The 18,734-nt window shown below is 43.1% G+C and overlaps 1 protein-coding gene across 3 annotated transcripts; it reads left to right on the forward strand.

The window, feature by feature from the left end:
* Positions 1 to 366: 366 nt before the first annotated feature.
* On the forward strand, positions 367 to 18,708 carry cep170ba (centrosomal protein 170Ba). 3 transcript variants are annotated; one of them, XM_085442555.1, is made up of 19 exons: positions 367 to 668; positions 1,555 to 1,692; positions 3,947 to 4,036; positions 4,806 to 4,884; positions 5,607 to 5,665; positions 6,103 to 6,259; positions 8,816 to 8,944; positions 9,925 to 10,416; positions 10,495 to 11,399; positions 11,561 to 11,719; positions 12,121 to 12,259; positions 12,379 to 13,935; positions 14,647 to 14,893; positions 15,201 to 15,324; positions 15,755 to 15,865; positions 15,950 to 16,038; positions 16,436 to 16,529; positions 16,616 to 16,667; positions 16,771 to 18,708. In XM_085442555.1, the coding sequence occupies exons 2-19, from the start codon at positions 1,588 to 1,590 to the stop codon at positions 16,992 to 16,994; spliced, it is 4,812 nt and encodes a 1,603-aa protein (XP_085298681.1). In that variant the 5' UTR covers positions 367 to 668; positions 1,555 to 1,587; the 3' UTR covers positions 16,995 to 18,708. The 3 variants fall into 3 exon arrangements, with proteins under 3 accessions (XP_085298681.1, XP_085298682.1, XP_085298683.1); XM_085442556.1 differs by having other exon boundaries at positions 11,561 to 11,680; XM_085442557.1 differs by lacking the exon at positions 11,561 to 11,719.
* Positions 18,709 to 18,734: the final 26 nt, after the last annotated feature.

Here is an 18,734-nt window from a genome sequence, read left to right on the forward strand (position 1 = left end):
TATAAAAGCGGTTACTCACCAGATGGCGACTAGCGCTATGTTGTGCTGCACATGCGCGTCGAAGTTCTGAATTTATTTAGCCAATAGATAACCATTTACTTACGCTACAAATGTCAGATGTTAGAACTTTTCAACTGTATATAAAATAAATTAGGCCCATAAAAAGTCTTAGAAACCACGCTAATAAACATTACACATTTAACAAATTCAGGGCAGCCGACATTAAAGAGAAATGTATAAATAAATTAATAAAATGAAAAAATAAAGAAGGTAGGTAGACATTTTTGATATTTTAAAAAAATATACAACACTCTACCTCTGGACACGACCCTTAGCTTTCAGCTTGAAGCCGCCGCCATCTTTTCTGCTCCCGGAACCCGGACAGAGTGAGAGCTCTTACTCTCCTCTAACCTCTCGGAGAGAAAAAAACGCTTTTGATGGGGACTTGTCAAGCTACGTCAGCCCGACGGGAGGAGACGCGTTTGAGGTTTGAGTTTCGTCCGGTTGTCATTCCCGCAGGAAGGTAAGGGTGTGAGCGAACTTTACCTGCCCGTTGTCACCTGATGAGCTTGTTGTAAGTGAGTGTCGGTCGGACGTCGAATTTCCAAACTGCTGTGGGACGACAAACACTGGATTCACTCAGGAGTAAAACGGAGAAGGCTTTAAAGGTGAGTCCTTGTTGGGGGAAATCGTTTGGAGATAGCTTATTTCGTTCAAGCCGGAGGCTCACGAGCGTTAGCTAAACAACCTCACCGACAGACTCCCAACAGCTCCCTGTTTTATCAAATAAAAAAAATAAAAAAAATAGTGGTTTATTTACAAGCAGCTTGTAATTTAAAATACAAACACTGGCTTGTATTTTTTGGTTAGCTCGCAAAGGTTACAGGAAGTTAAACCTGAGCTGGAAGTTTGAATTGTTAGCCATCGTTACCTTACTCCTCACAGGAGCCATTTGCAACAAGTTTCCCGGCATGCTTCATCAAAAAGATCAACTCTAACATCTCATATCGCCTTTATTCGATTACGATATCTGCGTTTGTTACTTGTGTGAACATACTCTGCTGTGTAGCCTTTCCTGACGAGTGAAAATCTAGCTACAAAAATGGGATCCGTTTTTTTATGGCATTAGCTGGTAGTAATACAGCCAGACACAACTGGTTGGATAAAAAGATCCTCTCATTGCAGTGAGGGGTTTTTTTTGCCCTTAAAAAAAATGATATTCAATATTGTTCAGATAGTAGCAAAATATGATTAATCCCAAAGGTTTGAAAGTTCCTGCCAAAACAGAGTCATCAACTTTATTAAGTGAAATTAAACAAAATATGACCAAACAAAATAGCTGGAGGAAAAAATACACAAGAAATTACAATGACTAATACTGCCTAAAAAGCTTGATATAAAATACTGACAAAAATCAGTGAAACAAATAATTATAAATGGAATATAAATAGCCTATTTAAAATGAAGAACAAGCACAGCAAATTTCAGATAACATTAAATTAGCATAAAGATTTTTTGCCATCCTAGATCTATTTGGTTGTCGTCTTTTCCCAGGATGCCAAGAAGGTCCTGACTCGCAACCCCAACATGAGTGTGACATCATGGTTTCTGGTGAGCAGCTCTGGCACGCGTCACAGGCTGCCACGCGAGATGATCTTCGTCGGTCGGGACGACTGCGAGCTCATGCTCCAGGTGAGTGTCACGCAGAGTGTCGTACGTGACGTTCAGGATGCTCAGGATAAGTTGCATTACTCTGCACTGATGTCTGACAGGACAGCTGGTCACACAAGTATGCGAAAAACCAGCAGGAGGCTTCTGGCATGCGTCACCTGGTTAGGTGTCTAACCAGGTGACGGTGTCTTCACTCAAAGTTGCCCCTCGCAGCCTCACAAACAATGACTTAAAAACTCAACTAAAGCATTCCCATGTGTTGCTTTTCCATGCTCTGTGTGCCACAAACACAATTTCTTTGTGGTTTTTGTGTAATATTCTCCTCCCATTTTCTTCTCGCTCTGTGTTTAGACCAGCGAAGGAAGAATGTTGCCTCGGCAGCAGTTGTTTATACTTTCCTTAGTTTGTGCGTTATGTGCAGAAAAGCCCCGCAAACCACAGAGTTGCTTATGTCCACATTTAGGCGTCGCCGCCTCATCTTTTTCCCCAGCTTGAAGCGATGCAGATATTTCTAGTGCTTGGGGCTTCTTCCTGACTTGGCACATAGCCCATTCCTGCCCTATATTGTCTTTAATGTCTTAAATGTTTTGGGTTTCTTGGGGAGTTTTTTTCCTCCCTCATTCACATTGTATCTGAAAGATTACAAGAAGAGAATCCCATTTGGCATGAGAGGCACGGATCCAGCTTAAGGGAAATTTTATCAAACCGCACAATTAAGGACCTCGCCTTGAAAGTTTGGACTTTCCATGAGTACTAGTGTTTGATCAGTCTGTATCTCCATGAGAAGTAATTAGACCGTACGCCTCTACAATGATACTGAGTGCCTTTTGTTTCTAATTCAGTGGCCTGTTATTGTTTCTTAAGCCAGAGATACGTTGTTTTCCTCTGATAAGGGGTGCAAAGGGAAGTTAAGGACTAAGAGTTATGAATTCAGATCTGTTAAACTAATCGACAAATTGATTAACCAACACTAAAAACTTAAAGTAAGTTATTTAAAAGGCGACCAATTGAGCTGATTAACACAGGCAGTACAGACTGCCTCCGACTGCTGTTTATCCCAGTTAGGGTTTGGTTTGGAACAGTTTGTGACAAGCCCATAAATTGTCCATTGAATGACAGTGTTAATTTTGCAGACAAGTTTGGCACTCAGTGAGTTCGCTTGTGCTGAGGCCCTAATGAGGAGAGAAGAAAAAGTGAGTCAGTCTGAATCACTGGCTTAGCCTGAACTTAATTGATGAAGACGCATTTTTACTCTGCTTAATAGAATAGAATAGAATAGCCCTTTTATTGTTGTTGTACATGTACAACAAAATTGTGGGTACTCCACACAACTGTGTAATAGCAGATGCGTGCACAGAAACTTCAGCATTCAGAGAAGATTTTGGTAGATTAGGGCGAATAGTTAGTTTAGGGCGCGTTGGCACATCCAAAAGAAAATTCCTGTTTCAATCCCATCCATCCATCTTCTTATCCACTTCAGGGTTGTCATCGGTGGAGAGGTTGCCAGTCTATCACAAAACTAACACAGAAACACCACAACTTGCATTCACACCTTTTATCAGTTTAGACTTGCCGGTTAACTTGATCTTGTGCATGTCTGTGCGCTGTGGGAGGAAGCCAAACAGCTCCAGCCTGATGGTGGACCTTCTTGGTGCGAGGCAGCAGTGCTACCCGCTGCTCCATCTCATGCTTGGGTTTCCTAATGAAAATATTTGTGCACAGTTTTGTTAATTGGGATTGTGTGTAAACCAGAATAAAGGACTTTTTAGGTATCAAAAATAACTACTGCGGCACAGCAGTGCAGTGCTGTTGCCTCGCAGCATAAAGGTCCCAGGTCTGCATGCTGACTGGCAGTGACCTTTTCACTATAGAGGTGGCACGTTCTCTCTGAGTACTCTGTTTTTTCCCCTCGCAGTCCAGATACATTTATGTTAAGTCGACTGCTGATTCTAACGTGGCTGTAGGTGTGACTTTGAGCATGAATGGTTAGCTCTCTCTCTCTGTGTTAGCCCTGTGATGACCTGGCAACCTGTTCAAAGTGTACACCACCTCAACCCAAAACTGAATAAGCTGTTAAACTGACATAATTTCTGATAGACTCAGTGCCTATGGTGCATATCGGTAAAATTCGTACTGTCGCCACCTTCCAGAATCCCAGTTGTAAGCCTGGAAAATCTTACCTTGGGATCTCAATTTAGAATCTAAATGAATGATCACAAATTTCATGTCATGTAATCAAGTTGTCAGCACTTTTTTTTTTCCACATTTGTTTCAGTCTCGCAGTGTGGATAAACAGCATGCTGTCATCAACTATGACCCAAATACAGATGAGCACATGGTGAAGGACCTGGGCAGCTTGAACGGGGTGAGTGGGTCTGTCTTTACTTCCAAACTTTGTACTTCAGCTTGTGCAAAAAACAACAAAAAAAGTCTCTGGTATCACCGAAGGCTCGTGTTTCAACTGCAGTAAATCCCTTAGTACAAAAATGTGTGTGTGTGCAAACGGTTGGGCAAACAGTGACCATTCCCCCCAAAAAAAGAAAATCTTTCGATCTCACCCTGTTCCCTTGTCTCTCTGCTGCTGTTGCCACTTCACTGCACCATTATCCAAATGAAATCCTGAGCTGAGCCGTGGGAGAAACCGTTCATTGTTCTCAGTGTTTCTTTTGGCCTTAGTAACTGCAGCTAAACTAATCAGAGCAGAACAGTACGAGGGCCTATAACTGAAATCCTTCCCTAATTACCTTTGTTTCGTCTGTGTAGAATGAGAGCTACTGTTTGGTGCACAGTGTTATCCTTGTTTCTTTACTTTTAATCATCTAAAGATAAATTGAGTAACTCCTCTAACCATCTGTTAGTTAAGGGAGAAGTTAAAACAAATTGATGAACAAATTGCACATGTTTCTTTCCACCTGGCCATTTTATAAAAGCTTACTGACATTGCATAACAACATAATCTCATCAGAGTTTTAACGTGTTGGTGGATTAACTTTCAATGGGAAAGGTCCGCTGGCAAAGCACCTTACGGTATCCGAGTGCTTGGAATTAGAAGGCCTGTCACCTGTGAGTCATTACCTTCATTAGCGAATGAACAGTGAATGTTATGAATTTTGTTTTGTTTTTCTGTTTTGCAGACATTTGTGAACGACCTCAGAATCCCAGACCAGACATATATCACCCTAAAGCTGTCAGATGTCATTCGCTTTGGTTATGATATCCTTTTTTTATACTTATGTTTTAAACTTTATGCATTTTTATTTTTTTTAATTCTGTTGGCTTAATCATCATTGGACGTGTATCATTCATACATTATCCAGACTTTCTGCTTTTGTTTTCATTGGTCTTTGGTATTCAACACAGAAAAGGACCAGGGGTCAGCAGCACTTTTTCTCACATTTATTACATTTTTTTTCTCCACCTTGATCTACTGGCATGAAAATCCTGTGTGTTTTTCAGCCAGGATAGTGAACTGTTGACCGGAAGCCGCCTGCGCCCTTTGACCTCAGGAGAAAACTAATGAGTGGTGAAATGTATGTTAGATAACACAAAGCAACACTGTTCAGTGTACAGATACATGTAGACATGCTTTGTCGTTAGAGGTGAAGGGGCACAGTTTCGAGAAGTAATTGACTGCTATAAATACATTTATAGCTTTATAGGTGATGTCTCTTGATGTTTATCTGTTGTCTCATCAGTTTAGAACTGATAAGTTTCGTGATAGTGCTACAAGACAGTAAACCAGTTCACTTATTTTTTGGTTATAATAAAGATTTATTTGTTGTCTTGGTGCAAACGGAGAAATGAGCAACATTTCTGATTTTTCAATCAGAAAAAAGTAATGGTCAGTGCTCAGTATTTTCCAGTCAGGACATCTCTAATATCTAATTGTTTGAAAAGAAAAATATGTAGATTGTTTCCTTTAACTCCATCTGTACATGTGCATGTGTATATCCTGGAAAAGAGTCAACACAAAGTCCCGGAGGAAGCGCTTAAAGTAAGTAAGAGTAAGCTTCCTTTTTTAATCGTCAGTGCTCGACTGTCTTCAGCGATAGCTGTTTGCTGTAGATCCCTACTGAGAAAGACTAACATTATTTTGGTATTAAATAATATGTTAAAATAGTCACAATCTTCCCAGGCCAACTCCTACCATGGCAAACTAGAGCTTAATTATCTACAATAAATTTTTTCTTTCATATTAAATTAAATAACTTAACACTTAAAGTCATTTCTGCATGTTTAATGATGCTAGTTACTGTAGCTGAATTCAATTAAAATAAAAATGATGCATGTGTAATATTTAGAAGTTGAAGCTTGAGTCTCTGGTGGATATTCTTCCTTACAGTGTGTATATGTTAGGACGTTACAGCTGTACTGATTGTTGGCGGAAGGTTTTTCACATCCTGCTTCCCTCCTGTCTGTGTGTGTGTGCAGCATGAGAAGTACACAAGCCAGTTGCAGCTTAGCATAAAAGCCCTGGAGGCCAAGGCAAAGGAAAAACTGCACTTCCAGCACTCAGAGAAGAGCAAAGACTCTTTATCCAATGCCAAACTCCAGGACAAAGCTGAGCGTAAAGCCCACTCCCTCACAGGTAAATAATTCTATCCACACAGTTCATTTGTTAGAAGGAAGGTTGCAGGTTTTATGATAACAGAAGTAGATAAATTGTTCTGGGTGCATGAGAGAAACAGTTTTAAATGAAGTGGATTTGAATAGCTTGGTCCCACATACATGAGGAAGAGGAAGTCTGCTTGAGTCTCCATGTACTGCATGACTTTGGCCATAGATCCCTCGATAGGATGATGGCTTCTCTTATTAAGAGCTTCCCTGCTGTGGGATTAGGATGCCATGTGAGTAGAGAGGCTGATGCTACAATCCTGTGGTGTCGGTAAAAAAGTAGATCTTGACATCCCAGGGTTGCCAGAGTAAGTATACATGAGTAAGGGCTTTGCAGACAAGCAGAGGGGTAAAGAGTTAAGGACAAACAGTCTTATCTCAGTCAGACATGCCTGACGGTGGTTCAGCCACGTGCTGTAGAATTAGAAAGGTCTGTAGGTTTTTAGTCCCAGCTTGGCACTTCTGTCCATGTAGGTGATGGTAGATCTGTCACTGCTGATATTTCCAGTTCTTTCACACCCTCTTTACTCTGACATGTACTTAGTGAATTTATTATTTCACTCTATGTCAACAGCAGAACAGTCGGGGCACTGTTAAGTTAGGCATTTTATGAATGAAGCTTATTCACACCGATGAAACATTTTCCAGCTGTAGTTAATCTAGCAAGCAGCAGCCTTGTGCTTTCTGCTCCATAATCAGGCCTTTGAGCTTAGAAGGAAAACTACAACTGTGCCTAAAATAGGACTTTTCCAGCACACGCCTCATGTTTCTCATAGCTGTGTAATTGACTGCGGCACTGCGAGAAACTCTTCTTTTGTTAGCTTTTTTTTTTTAGTAAACATCACTTTGGAGCAGAATGTGATTATGTTGCCTGCAAGTATGAGTTCATTATTTGCAAGACATCTTTCAGTGCAAACTCTATATTTACTTGTTGCTACGCAGTTACTGCCTGCACTCAAAGGAGTCTGTGCTGTCGTGCTAAATCTACAGCCTCAGTGAGAGAAGTATGTTAGAGAAAATGAGTACACGCTTTTTAAAGTGTCACTTTCATTCATGTTGAGTTTGTTTGATGTAGGAAAGTCTCTTTGCCTCACAGAGACCGAGCTTGCATATCTCTGTTGACAAATGCTGATGCAAATTCAGTCTCTTTGGCTGAGCTTGTTTAAGGTCTTGATATGTTATTTTGCCTCATATTAGGTTTGTTTTCTTTTAATTCTGACAAGCCTCGTAGAGAAGGGAAAAAAAAGACGTGTGTGTCTTTTTCTGTGCTTGTTTTCCCCTGCAGCTGTACAGGATGTGGAGTGACTCCAATCCTCCAGCTGTCTGCAGCACAGGACACTTCACTTGTACAGTGTGTGACTCAGTCGGGCCTACATTACTGTGCCAGGACCCAGGGCTATTTAGTATTGAGAGGAAAAAAAGAGGGCATGAAATTAACAGTTCAGCGTTCCCAGTGGTTGCTCTTGTAGTGGCTTCCTTTTTAAAGTTTCCATACTTAACAAATCCAGTAAGTTATAACAATAGCTAAAACAAAAATTCACTTTTTTTGCTTTTTAACTACCTCCAAACACAGTACCTAATGTCCCTAATAACTGCCACCTTTATTTTGGGAGATTATGTCCCGTCTTTGTTGTACCTCTGTGTCTGTGCACAGTTTGAGATGCCAAATAATACACTTAGCATAACCTTGCTCTGTGTACTGAAGCTGCTGCACTCGCCCACATTTTCTTTAGCTAAAAGGGGAAGATTAAATAAGTGGAAAGGAATCTGTAACGTGCCCCTCTGCCTCTTCGGTCACTGTGTTGATGTCTTATTGTGTGTGTCCAAGGCAACAGTGGTCAAGTGCTGCTGATACTTGGGATTGTGCAGCCACATTAAACTCAGAAGAGCTTGTTTATCCTATTTATCAGGCCAAACGGCAGCTTCTAGATGATCTGATTAGTAGAGGCTGGCTGGCTTGTGTGGAACAGTATGCCAGGTTATATGGCAAGTCTTGCTAAACACATATCATCAGCAAATTTAGCCAAGCTAACTAGTCTCAAATTTAAGAGAATATATGCAGAGACCTCTGTATACATAAAGCCTTTGCGTGCCCAGCTTACTCTATATCCTGGACCGATTTCTTCCATTTTTCCTATAAAGATTAGGATTAGCTGTACTGTCCTCACATGAGGAGGATTATGTTTTGGTGGTTTGCTGATACATCTGGCATCACAGTTTGACCTCCCTACCCCCACTACACTCTCTGTGTCATGGGAATGCGTGGGAGCTCTGAAACATCCAAAGGCCACTTGCAGCGTAAGGCTTTGTTTCTGAGCTCCAGCATTGTGTAACTTTTTATTGTTGCAACGTCAAACAAAACACTGTTTTGTCATGTGACTAACAAACTTATTGGATTATAAAACCAAGCAGTGGTTTAAATTCACGTCTTTGTTGGCTCTTTCTTTGTTCCTACCATTCCTCCCTGCACCTTTTAGTATATTATGTACCTGATTGTGTTTGTGTCTGTCTGTGGGCTTTTTCCTGCTAGCCTCCACAGATGCTCCGATATCCAAGCCCACGCCTCTGTATGGCCAGCCTTCCTGGTGGGGAGAAGATGAGGACCCGGCCAACAAAAAGGAGAGCAGAGGTGGAAAATTTCCAGAGAAGGAATCTCCAGGTCAGTGAATCTGTCTTATATTTCTACATGCAATCACTGTAAACTCCTTTCATTTGGTGTATGCCTTCAGAAGTGTTTGTCTTTACAAGCAGAATGTATTTTATATTAGTGATTTAATTGCATTTATTGGATATTCCCATGTTTGGGAATTAGATTTAAAGTTGCCTTTTTTGTGGCATTTGATGTTCTCTGTGAGGTAGATGGTGTTAAGCCCAAGGCAGGTCCCTGGCTGTCAGTTGTGGACTGATAGCCAGGCCAAACCAGTGGCTGTCTGCCTCATGATGGATTATGACCATCTAAGCCGATGATGGTGATTGTTCTCCTCACGTTGCCCAGACTGAAACAGATTATTCCCCCTCAACTACCCTCCACTGGACTCTGAACTCCTAAAGTGGTATTTGGCCACACCCAGCTGGCATCCAAAGACCAATCACATGATTTGTTTTCCCAGCCTACCGTCTGGAACCCATCCATCCGCTTCCGCTTCTCCTTTTCAGGGTCGCTGGAGCCTATCCCAGCTGTCATAGGGCGAGAGGCGGGGTCCACCCTGGACAGGTCGCCAGTCTGTCGCAGGGCCAACACACAGGGACAGACAACCATTCACACTCACACCTAGTGACAATTTGGATTATTCAATTAACCTATCCCCACAAGCTGCATGTCTTTGGACGGTGGGAGGAAGCCGGAGTACCCGGAGAGAACCCACGCAAACACATGCAAACTCCACACAGAAAGACCTGATGGTGGAATTGAACTCAGGACCTTCTTGCTGTGCGGCAACAGTGCTAACCACCGTGCTGCCCCACCGTCTGGAACCTTCATGTTATTTATGGCTCTTATTTTCAGGAAATGTTTAGTGGTTATGCTTTAAGAGATTTACATAAATCTGAGTTCCTTTAACTTTGAGTTAGGAACTTTGATATAAGTGTGACAATATTCTAATATTCAGCACACTAAAAGCTTTTTTTTATTGACAACAGAACCTGCTAAAGATGTGCCCACATATGAGAGCAATGGCTCTCTGCCAGACAGTCAGGCTAAGCCCATCTTCTCCTACCGCCGGGAGCCCAGTTACTTTGAGATCCCAACAAAGGAGTTCCAGCAGCGTCCTACCAAGAAACCAGAGTCGCAGGTTCATGAAGTTCCAACAAAAGACACAGCAGATGCCTCTGACTGCATCTCCTCCACCCCCACACCCCCTGTGGTTCAAAGCCACGCATCCTTTACCATCGAATTTGATGAATGCACACCAGGTAAAATGAAAATCAAGGACCATGTGACCAAGTTTTCTTTCCGTCAGCGTAAGCAACCTTCCACTGAGGTTGCTAGCACACCTACTGAGGTGATGTCAGCAGAGAGTAAAGTTGCTGACTGGCTCGTCCAAAGCAGCGCTAGCATGTTGGGAAAGAGCTCGCAAGATGAAGATGTGTGCAGCACAAACAGTGACCCATCTCTTCTGAAGACCACCAAGAGTGAGTCTCTTATACACCATCTGTTTACTCTAGTTTTAGATGAAATACTGTGTTAACTTGTTCTCCTTCCATCAACAGCAAACTACCATGAAGATGGTTCTCAAAGTGATTCGGGGCACCCAGCACTCAATGGAAATAACTTTCTCCAGTTAGAACATCAGGATTCTCCACAAGCCTTGAGAGCTTCCCCACCACAGCGATTTCTCTCCCCTGACTCAGTGGAGCCTGTGTCTGGCTCTCCACCAGAGTCCCAGTCCCTTTCCAGTCTTGCTAAAGCTGAGCCCCACCCAGCCTTTGTGATTGAATTCATTGACGACAACCAGAGAAAGAAGCGTTCCCAGTCCATCAATATCATGGCCCCACCAGAACCCTCCAGTCTCAGGCCACAGCTGGAGAAAGTAAAGAAAAGCTCAAGTCCGACTGGGGAGAGACAAGTCACACCTCCATCTTCCACCACTACTCCACCAACCCAACGGTACACTATCCCCCTGAAGGGCCCTGCTTCTATGGGCTCCCAAAGAGCTGGCTCTCTACGAAGGGAAAAGACTGAAGAACGGATCAGCACCAGCCTTTCCTCCCGCTCATCCTCATCTGTGTCCGCAAGACCATTTAGCAGCGTGGGCCGCAAATCTAAACTCACCCAGGAGTTTACTGCTGAATTACTGAAACAAGCAAAGGAGATCTCTTCTGCCACCTGGGAGAGAAATACTACAGCATCTAAAGCAGGGTCAGGGCCAGCATCACAGTCTGGCCAAATTACCACTAGCCCCGCTCATTTCCAGCCTCAAACTTCCTCGCCAATTCATAAACCTGTCCCCCTCAAGGCTCCTGTTATGCCCCCAGCATCTCAAAGTTTTGACGTTAAGAGCCCCACAGGCCCCAGAAATGAAGAGGAGGACAGTCTGAGTGACGCAGGAACCTACACTATTGAAACAGATGTTCACGATAAGGAGCTGGAAGAGGCACGGAGCAAGATTGACCAGGCAAGTTCTTTCACGTATGCTCGTTTTAAAAGAAATAAGGCAGCTTTGCTAATTACCGGTCTCCTCGTGTTTCTCGGAGTGAAGTCCTGAGCCATGAACATTAGCAGTCCTGCTTTGCCTCTCTGTGCACTTATCCACTTGCAATGCTTTGTTCCTGACAGGTGTTTGGTGTCGTTGACAGCCCAGAGCGAACGAACCTGAGTGAAGCAGAAACACCGTCAGCATTTAGGCCTGTTATTGTTCAGGGCAGGGAGGAGCATAGTCAGAAAAGTTGTGGGGAGGTGAGGCCAGCTCCAGAGCAGGGACAGAGTCTGGTGAAGGTAAACTTTCCTGCTCAGGGTTGAATGATGAATGGATAGATGATTGATCATTTTAATGTAACAATGATTATTTTCAGTCGGTAAGACTCAAGTGTCTGATTGCACCAATCGGGATGTAGTGCTTCCTTGATTTGCCTTCTTGGTTTTTGCTCTTTTTTCGGTGTCTCTCTTTTGATTTGTGCACTTGCCTCTTCTTTGCACACAGGCTCTGGGTTCATGATCGTTTGGGTTTTTCTTTTCTAACCAAATAAAAGAAAACAGAAAACCAAACCACGTGTTTAGTACAACATGCTCTTTTGGAATTTATAATAATTTATAATAACTGGAACTAAGGGAATTATATTTTTAACAGTTTTGCTATTTTTAACAGTAATGAATAACTTGTATGCCATCTTTTACAGGTTCAGTCAGGAGGTGCAGTCTTACAGGGGGCTCCTAAGTGGATGTCTTGCTGGGCCAGCTTGGCAGACAGCTATGCAGAATCTGGGCCTTCGTCCGGCCTCTTTGACATCCATTCCCAGATGGGACTGTCAGAAGGGGGTAAGCCACCTAACCAGCCATTGCTCTATTTGAAATGATAATGAGACACCCTGATGAATATGAATGATATTCAGCGTCATCGTCTGTGGTTAATATGCATTAAAACTGTTCCACTTCAGCACGAGGCACAATCGTCCACAAGGCTACGCTCAGCCAAAGCCAAGAAAGAGTTCAGCGCGGCCTGCAGCTGACATCACCGGGGGAGAAGAGTGACATTCCAGCTCCCAGCATTCATGTTCATTATGACCCAAATTCAACATTTGATGTTGAAGATAACAGCTTGGGGGTCCCTGACGCTCAAGACGGCATTCACAGGTTAACTGTGCAGGACGATGTAGAGCCTGACAGCCTGAGTGATGCCAGCAAGTCAGATGATGGATCTATTGTAGAGCAGAAGAGGAAGCCTCTGTCGGACCAAAATGGAGACAAGCGCACGCTCCCGGCCAAGTCTACATCTTTTTACATCGGGTCAGAGGAGGAGGTGGTGCCTAAGGCTGAGAGAAAACAGGTGACCAAAACCTTTTCAACAGCCACTCTGACCAAACTGAGAGGCAGTCAGGAGTCTGCAAGAGTCAAACCTGTTGTATCAGCTCCTGTACTGAGCCAGGCAACACAGAGGCCAGAGGGTAAAGAAGCATCCCCGTTATTCAGACAGGAGAGCTTCACGAAGGAGCGATCTAGCAGCACCAGGTTGCCTAACATCTCTAGCCAGCCTGCTCAAAGAGATCTAAACCCTGAATTACTGCAGAGAGCTAACAGTCAGGACACGCATTCATTTCTCAAAGAGACTGAAGATGTTCTGGCTGTACTGGAAGCCAAACTCCAAGCAGGACAAACCAACACTCCATCTCCTGTTATGGACTCTCTTTCTGGGGAGTCTGATGTGGACACCTCCAGTACAGTCAGCCAACACAGCAGTAAGACAAAGCCAAGCACACTAACAAAAAAAGTGTCGGTCAGTGGCCTCCAGAGAGAGAGGTCTTCAGCTAGCCTAACTAGTCAGGATTCGACTCAGCAGTCCTCAGAAAAGCACCGTACTCAGGAAGCAGAAAGGAGCAACAGGACTGAACCTCTGAGGAGGCCAGTCGGATTGAGACGCAGTGTGGGAAAACGTGGTTCCACAGACCTAAGTGATGACCACCAGAGCTTACCATACTCTGATCAGGAGTCAAACAGCAAACAAACACGCAAATACATAATTCCCCTTCAGAAGGAGGATACCAAGAGCTCCAGAGTGTCCCAGGCACTGAGTCGTGCCAACAGTCTATCAGCCCCAAGACCCACCAGGACTTCCATGCTGCGCCGGGCTCGCCTCGGAGAGGCCTCAGACAACGAGGGCACAGAGACTGATAAGCTGTACCAGGAGGCCAACAACACCCCAGCTAAGCAGCCCCAGGAAGCCAAGAAACTCTCCAGGCTGGATATGCTGGCCATGCCTCGGAAACGGACGAGCTCATTTAACACACCCAGTGACAACGAGGCCTCCTCCACCCCACAGTGGACAGGCAGAAGCACAGGATTTTCCAACCGCAGCGCAGAGCTGGGTGTCAGCTCCACTCGTAGGGCCTCTGGTCCAGGGCCAAAGCCGGGAGAAAGGCCACAGAAGGCAGCACTCAACAGAACTCCAATCACTCGTGTTCGCTCCAGCAGTGCCAAATATGCCAGCAGCACAGCAAGTAAGTATAGTACCGGCACTTACACACCATCTGTTCTTATATATTTAAGTGCAGGGCCTTATCAGCCATAAAAATGAACTCGGATTTAGCATTGTGGGAATGACATGCCTGCAATGTGTGTCAGACATGACAGAGAATTGGTCTGAAGCCTTTATAAGTCTCAGCTAATATAACTGATTTCTCAGCTCTGCAATTAAGAACTTTTTCATCAAACAACAGCTGTGTGTGAAGGAAACTAACACTAATATTAATTCTCCAATGTTCAATATCTTTCATCTGCACAGTGTACACTCATTGAAGTGAAGGCTGGATTGCCGTTTCTTTATGCAGCCGTGCTTTGAGAGTGTATTACTGGTCCTGACTTTAACACAATATGTTTCACATTACACATCAACTTGTATTATTTTTTAAACTCATTTATTCCTATCTGTACTCAGCCGCTGTACTGTGGAAGTCTAGTGTTCATTTGAGTTTGGTTCAGACCCCCCCTTAAAAACAACAACAGTAAATTGTTGGAAAGTCATGAAGACTTCCACAGCATCATGTCTGTCTCTTGTTCGGGGAAATGTTTTGGGGGTTTCTATTAAAACACTCAGTGGGTTTTTTTTCTTTTTCTTGGTGGTTCTTTCATGGCATCTCTTTCTCTCTCTCCTGTTTTCCCAACTTATTTGTCCTCGTCTTCCAAAACTCTAACCAATTCACAACACCAAGGCTCTAGGCGACGACAGAAAGGCTCTGACTATACCTCTACCTCAGATGAGGAGTACGACTCAAACCAGAGCACTCCTAAACACAAACGCTCCCAACCTTCCTCAGCTTCTCATAGCCCACGCAATCCGGTTCGGCCGCAGCCGATCGTGGCCCTGCGCCCGAAACACCGCGGCAGAGACTCTGAAGAGGAGACCAACGAGGGAGATGCCTTCCACAACTGGTCCACACACAGTGCTGAGATTGCACGGTAAGAAATATGACAGGCTGGGCGTTTCTGGTGTGAATACTTGGGTTTTCCAGCAAACGCAAACAGTTTTAAGCATTTATTTTTGTTTCATTAGTTAAGGGTTGTGTGAAAAATCACAGTAGATGATGATTTTTATCTGTTCAAACAGTTAATTTACTTCACTGCAACACTAAACTTGAATATATATTATTGGATATTTCCTTTAGTTTCTTGCAAAAATATTTGCATTGATTTTGTTGTGGAGAATTGGTTTAAAAGGAATACTTAATAAATCCATATTGTATTGAATTTAATTTTTTTATTGAAGGTTGAGTCAAGATCTGGCCAAAGACTTGGCAATATTAGCCAGAGAGATCCACGATGTAGCGGGTGATGGCGAGCCCGGAGAGGAGTGCAGTGCACCAGGCTCCACGGCGGCTTCTTATGAACAGGTACCGTTGTTACCTTAAACTTCAAGTGAACGAGTGAGGGCATTTTTGACGGCAGTCATGTGTTAACATGTGCTGTTATGATGTTTTTAATTGTAAAGCCATTTCCTGCTATGGATTTGTTTACCTCTCTTACAGCTTTGGTATTTGTTTTAAAGGAATTGGCTCATAATTGAAAATTATATGGGAGCATTTATGACTTAAACATTTTTTTTGTAGTTTCCACCACATTTTAAAATTTTACAGTGATTCATAGCTTATAGACCGATATTAGCCCAAAGTGACGATGAAAGAGCTCAGATGAAGATGATTCTAGTCATCTCTTTTTAAATAAAATAAAGGAAAACCATAGTTACACTAAGTCTTCTAATGCATTTACCTGCCATTAAAAAATAAAAAACGTATTTCTTTATTTCATCTTTTTCTTGATCAGCATGTTTCAGAGGCTAACAGTTACCAGAAAGTCCCCCCAAGTTCTGCACCATTAGGGGAAGCTGAGCAGAGCTGGAGTGACCGTGAACACAACTCCAGGAGCAGAGAAGAGGTCAGACATGATCAGTTGCTTCTCCTTTAGATATCCTGTAACGAGAGCTCTTTTATAAAAGTGTTTTATTGTTGTCCCCCTCAGGGCGTTGTGGACACTGCGATGCTGAATCCGGTGTCTCAGGTCATAATTGCTATCAGAGAAAACACGGAGCAGCTCGCTGACAAAATGAAGTAAGATACTAAGAAGAGCAGACACCATGAACACTTAAACTCCTCTCTTTCCATTCCTGATCTGGCTTTGATGAAAAACTTTATTGATCCTGTCTGACAGCCAGACTGCAGTGAGCATCAGCTCTAATTTAATTACTGTAACTTAGTGAGTCAGCTCACAGACAGATTGGCTGACGATATGGGACCAAGAGCAGAGATCTAATCTAAGTAAATGAGACACAGATGAAAAAACTGTTTCCTCTGCTACATGCGGCTTCAGCTTGTCTTTTCCTGGTCGTTATTTGGTAATGTTTCAGACGTCAAACGAAAGCTGTGGCTTACTTTTGCTGTGATAAATTCTGCAAAATGATCAGTGTCAGAGAGCAGAACGTTGACTGAAAGGCACCTCTGCACACAGGGTGATGTTCCAGGACAGAGTGGATATCTGGGAAGAGATTGAGGCCAAGGTCGATTCTGAAAATAATGTCCCGTTTGCAAAAACATCCAACAAGGTTAGTGTGCTTTTGGTTGAATGACAGGATAAACACATGCTGGTAAACACTGCATGTTTGAGCCAAGTTAGACGTCTGTGTTTCAGGAAATCTCATCTATCTTGAAAGAACTCAGGAGAGTTCAGAGACAACTCGAAGGTGAGTCATTCAGACCCTTTAGAAACTATTTAAATGGAAATAATTTTAAAATAATTTTCTTGTGGCTGATGACTAATTTCAATTATTTTTTTTTAATATTTAGTCATTAACACAGTCATGGAGCCCAGCTGGCAGCCTGGAGCTACCAAGACCTCAGCCACTGCAGTCTCCTCCTCATCTGGAGTTCACACTAGCAAGCATTCTTCCTCACGAGACTGGAGAACGGTGCACTCCATTTTCAAGCGTGGCGGTGGCCCGAGGCCCAGCGAGAGGGTCAGGAGAGCGGCTGCGACCCCAGACAATGTCAGAGAGGGATATTTAGTCTGAGATCTGGCACAAACACGCAGGTCCAGCCAGTCCACTCCAAACAGCCAGGTGCCAGACCTCTGTGCGCACAAAGGAAACCCAAAGGAGGGAAGTGAGACTTTGTTCACAGAAGTGCATCCTCCTGCACACACAAACACACACACTACTGCACTATAAGCACACCCACCTGTGTAAGGATGTAACACACTGAGAGAGACCACAAAGCTATACTTGATTGTGTGTGTTACAGATAGTCGTCATTATTTGCCAATGTTGTTATCACCAGCACTTTTTTTTTCTTTAATAAAAGATCATCATAATTAGCTGCCCAGAGAAAAACAAGCCTGAACATAATCATCCCAGGGAAGTCTTCAGATACGTCAAACATGTGTGTTTAGTGACAAATCATCATTGAGGAAGTATTTTATTTTTATAATAGCAAGAACTAAAGTTAATACTCGCACATGCTGATATGCTGTGTGCTCCATCCTCAGTAACTCCCCACGCTTATTGTTTTTTGTTTGCCTCCTTCCTCTTTGTGGGGTAGAATGAAAATGTATTTTTTTAGGGGATTTTTTCCTGAGACACTGGTATTTTGTAACTGACACAGCACGGCTGTAGGTACGAGTTAGTCGCCTTTTGTGCCAGAATAGTTTGTTACTATTACGCAATCGCTACAAGCCAATTTTGTGTGCACGCTGGTACTATTTCCCTCGTCGGCACTACGCTTTTGTCCAACAGAGGGTGAAAAAAATCCACTTCAGGAGTGTGCAATCTAAATGGAGGAACGGGTGTGCTCTATAAGTAAATCAGCAAGCAATCACAAACTCTGGCTGCAGCTTTAGAGTATTCCCAGCCCTTCTAACTTTTGTAAAATTTCTTATTTTTATATTTGTGTCAAACACTTTGGGAGCTTTGGATTGTTTTCCACGCCTCAAGCAAAATTTGGCTCCAAGGTTTGTCCAAAGACGAACACGATTTCAAGGACGAGAAATGTGTCGTCTTTATCTGTTTCTGCACGACACCTCGGCCCTTCGAGTCGTGAGAGATGTAATCTTATTTATGACCAAGTAAATTGTATGAAATTGTTAAAAAATTTTGATGATAGCAGCTGATTTGTTAACGTGTGTGTAAATGTCTAAAGATCGTCTACACGTCCTACAGGTTACCTCTCAATCTCGTCTTTTTGCACTGAGGTAGTACAGCGTCATCCCTCTTTAAGCCGATACGCTGCAAACTGAAAGCTTTGACTCTCCGGTGAAAGATTGTAAGAATCCGATGCTGACACAGGAGGCCGAAGCAGGGAACTCCGGCAAGCTTCTCAGTTTCCCTCTTCCTAGTCTGGACCATGCATGTGATTGTAACTGGGAAGTACCTACAAAAGTGCCACATTAGCTGCATGGGATAAAGTTTCATGCGGGCGAGTACAGTGGTTGTTTACAGACTCCAGCAAAATTTGAATGTTTTTCTTCTTGTCATTCTCAACCCGTTGCTGCTATTCATCTTCTGTGGGATAGTATTTCCACTTAGCTTTAGTCCGACACGGTCCGCTGAAGATTTAAAATGTGTGTATCAAATTTCTGTCCCCTGTTTTGGATCTTCAGTTTCTGTTTCCATTCCTTCCCTACCCAAATGATTTGGTTGTAATTTGATAGCTGTTATTTATGTTTGGTTATTTGTGTAAGATGTCAGATATGTTTTGTTTTTTTCCAAATAAATGTGATTAGTAAACCTGTTTTGCTTTTTGTCATCTGTTATCTC

This window comes from Copadichromis virginalis, linkage group LG19 (genome assembly GCF_057382275.1).
Source record: "Copadichromis virginalis isolate Kocher_CV1m ecotype Utaka linkage group LG19, C_Virginalis_male_GT1.1, whole genome shotgun sequence".
Taxonomy (NCBI): domain Eukaryota; kingdom Metazoa; phylum Chordata; class Actinopteri; order Cichliformes; family Cichlidae; genus Copadichromis; species Copadichromis virginalis.

What these genes read in the sequence shown, in the direction of transcription:
- cep170ba (XM_085442555.1), top strand. Translation starts at nt 1,588, where the DNA reads ATGAGTGTGACATCATGGTTTCTGGTGAGCAGCTCTGGCACGCGTCAC. An exon ending in TCCAGAGAAGGAATCTCCAG is followed by an intron (nt 8,945 to 9,924) that starts GTCAGTGAATCT and finishes TATTGACAACAG; the next exon opens with AACCTGCTAAAGATGTGCCC. An exon ending in AGGGACAGAGTCTGGTGAAG is followed by an intron (nt 11,720 to 12,120) that starts GTAAACTTTCCT and finishes CATCTTTTACAG; the next exon opens with GTTCAGTCAGGAGGTGCAGT.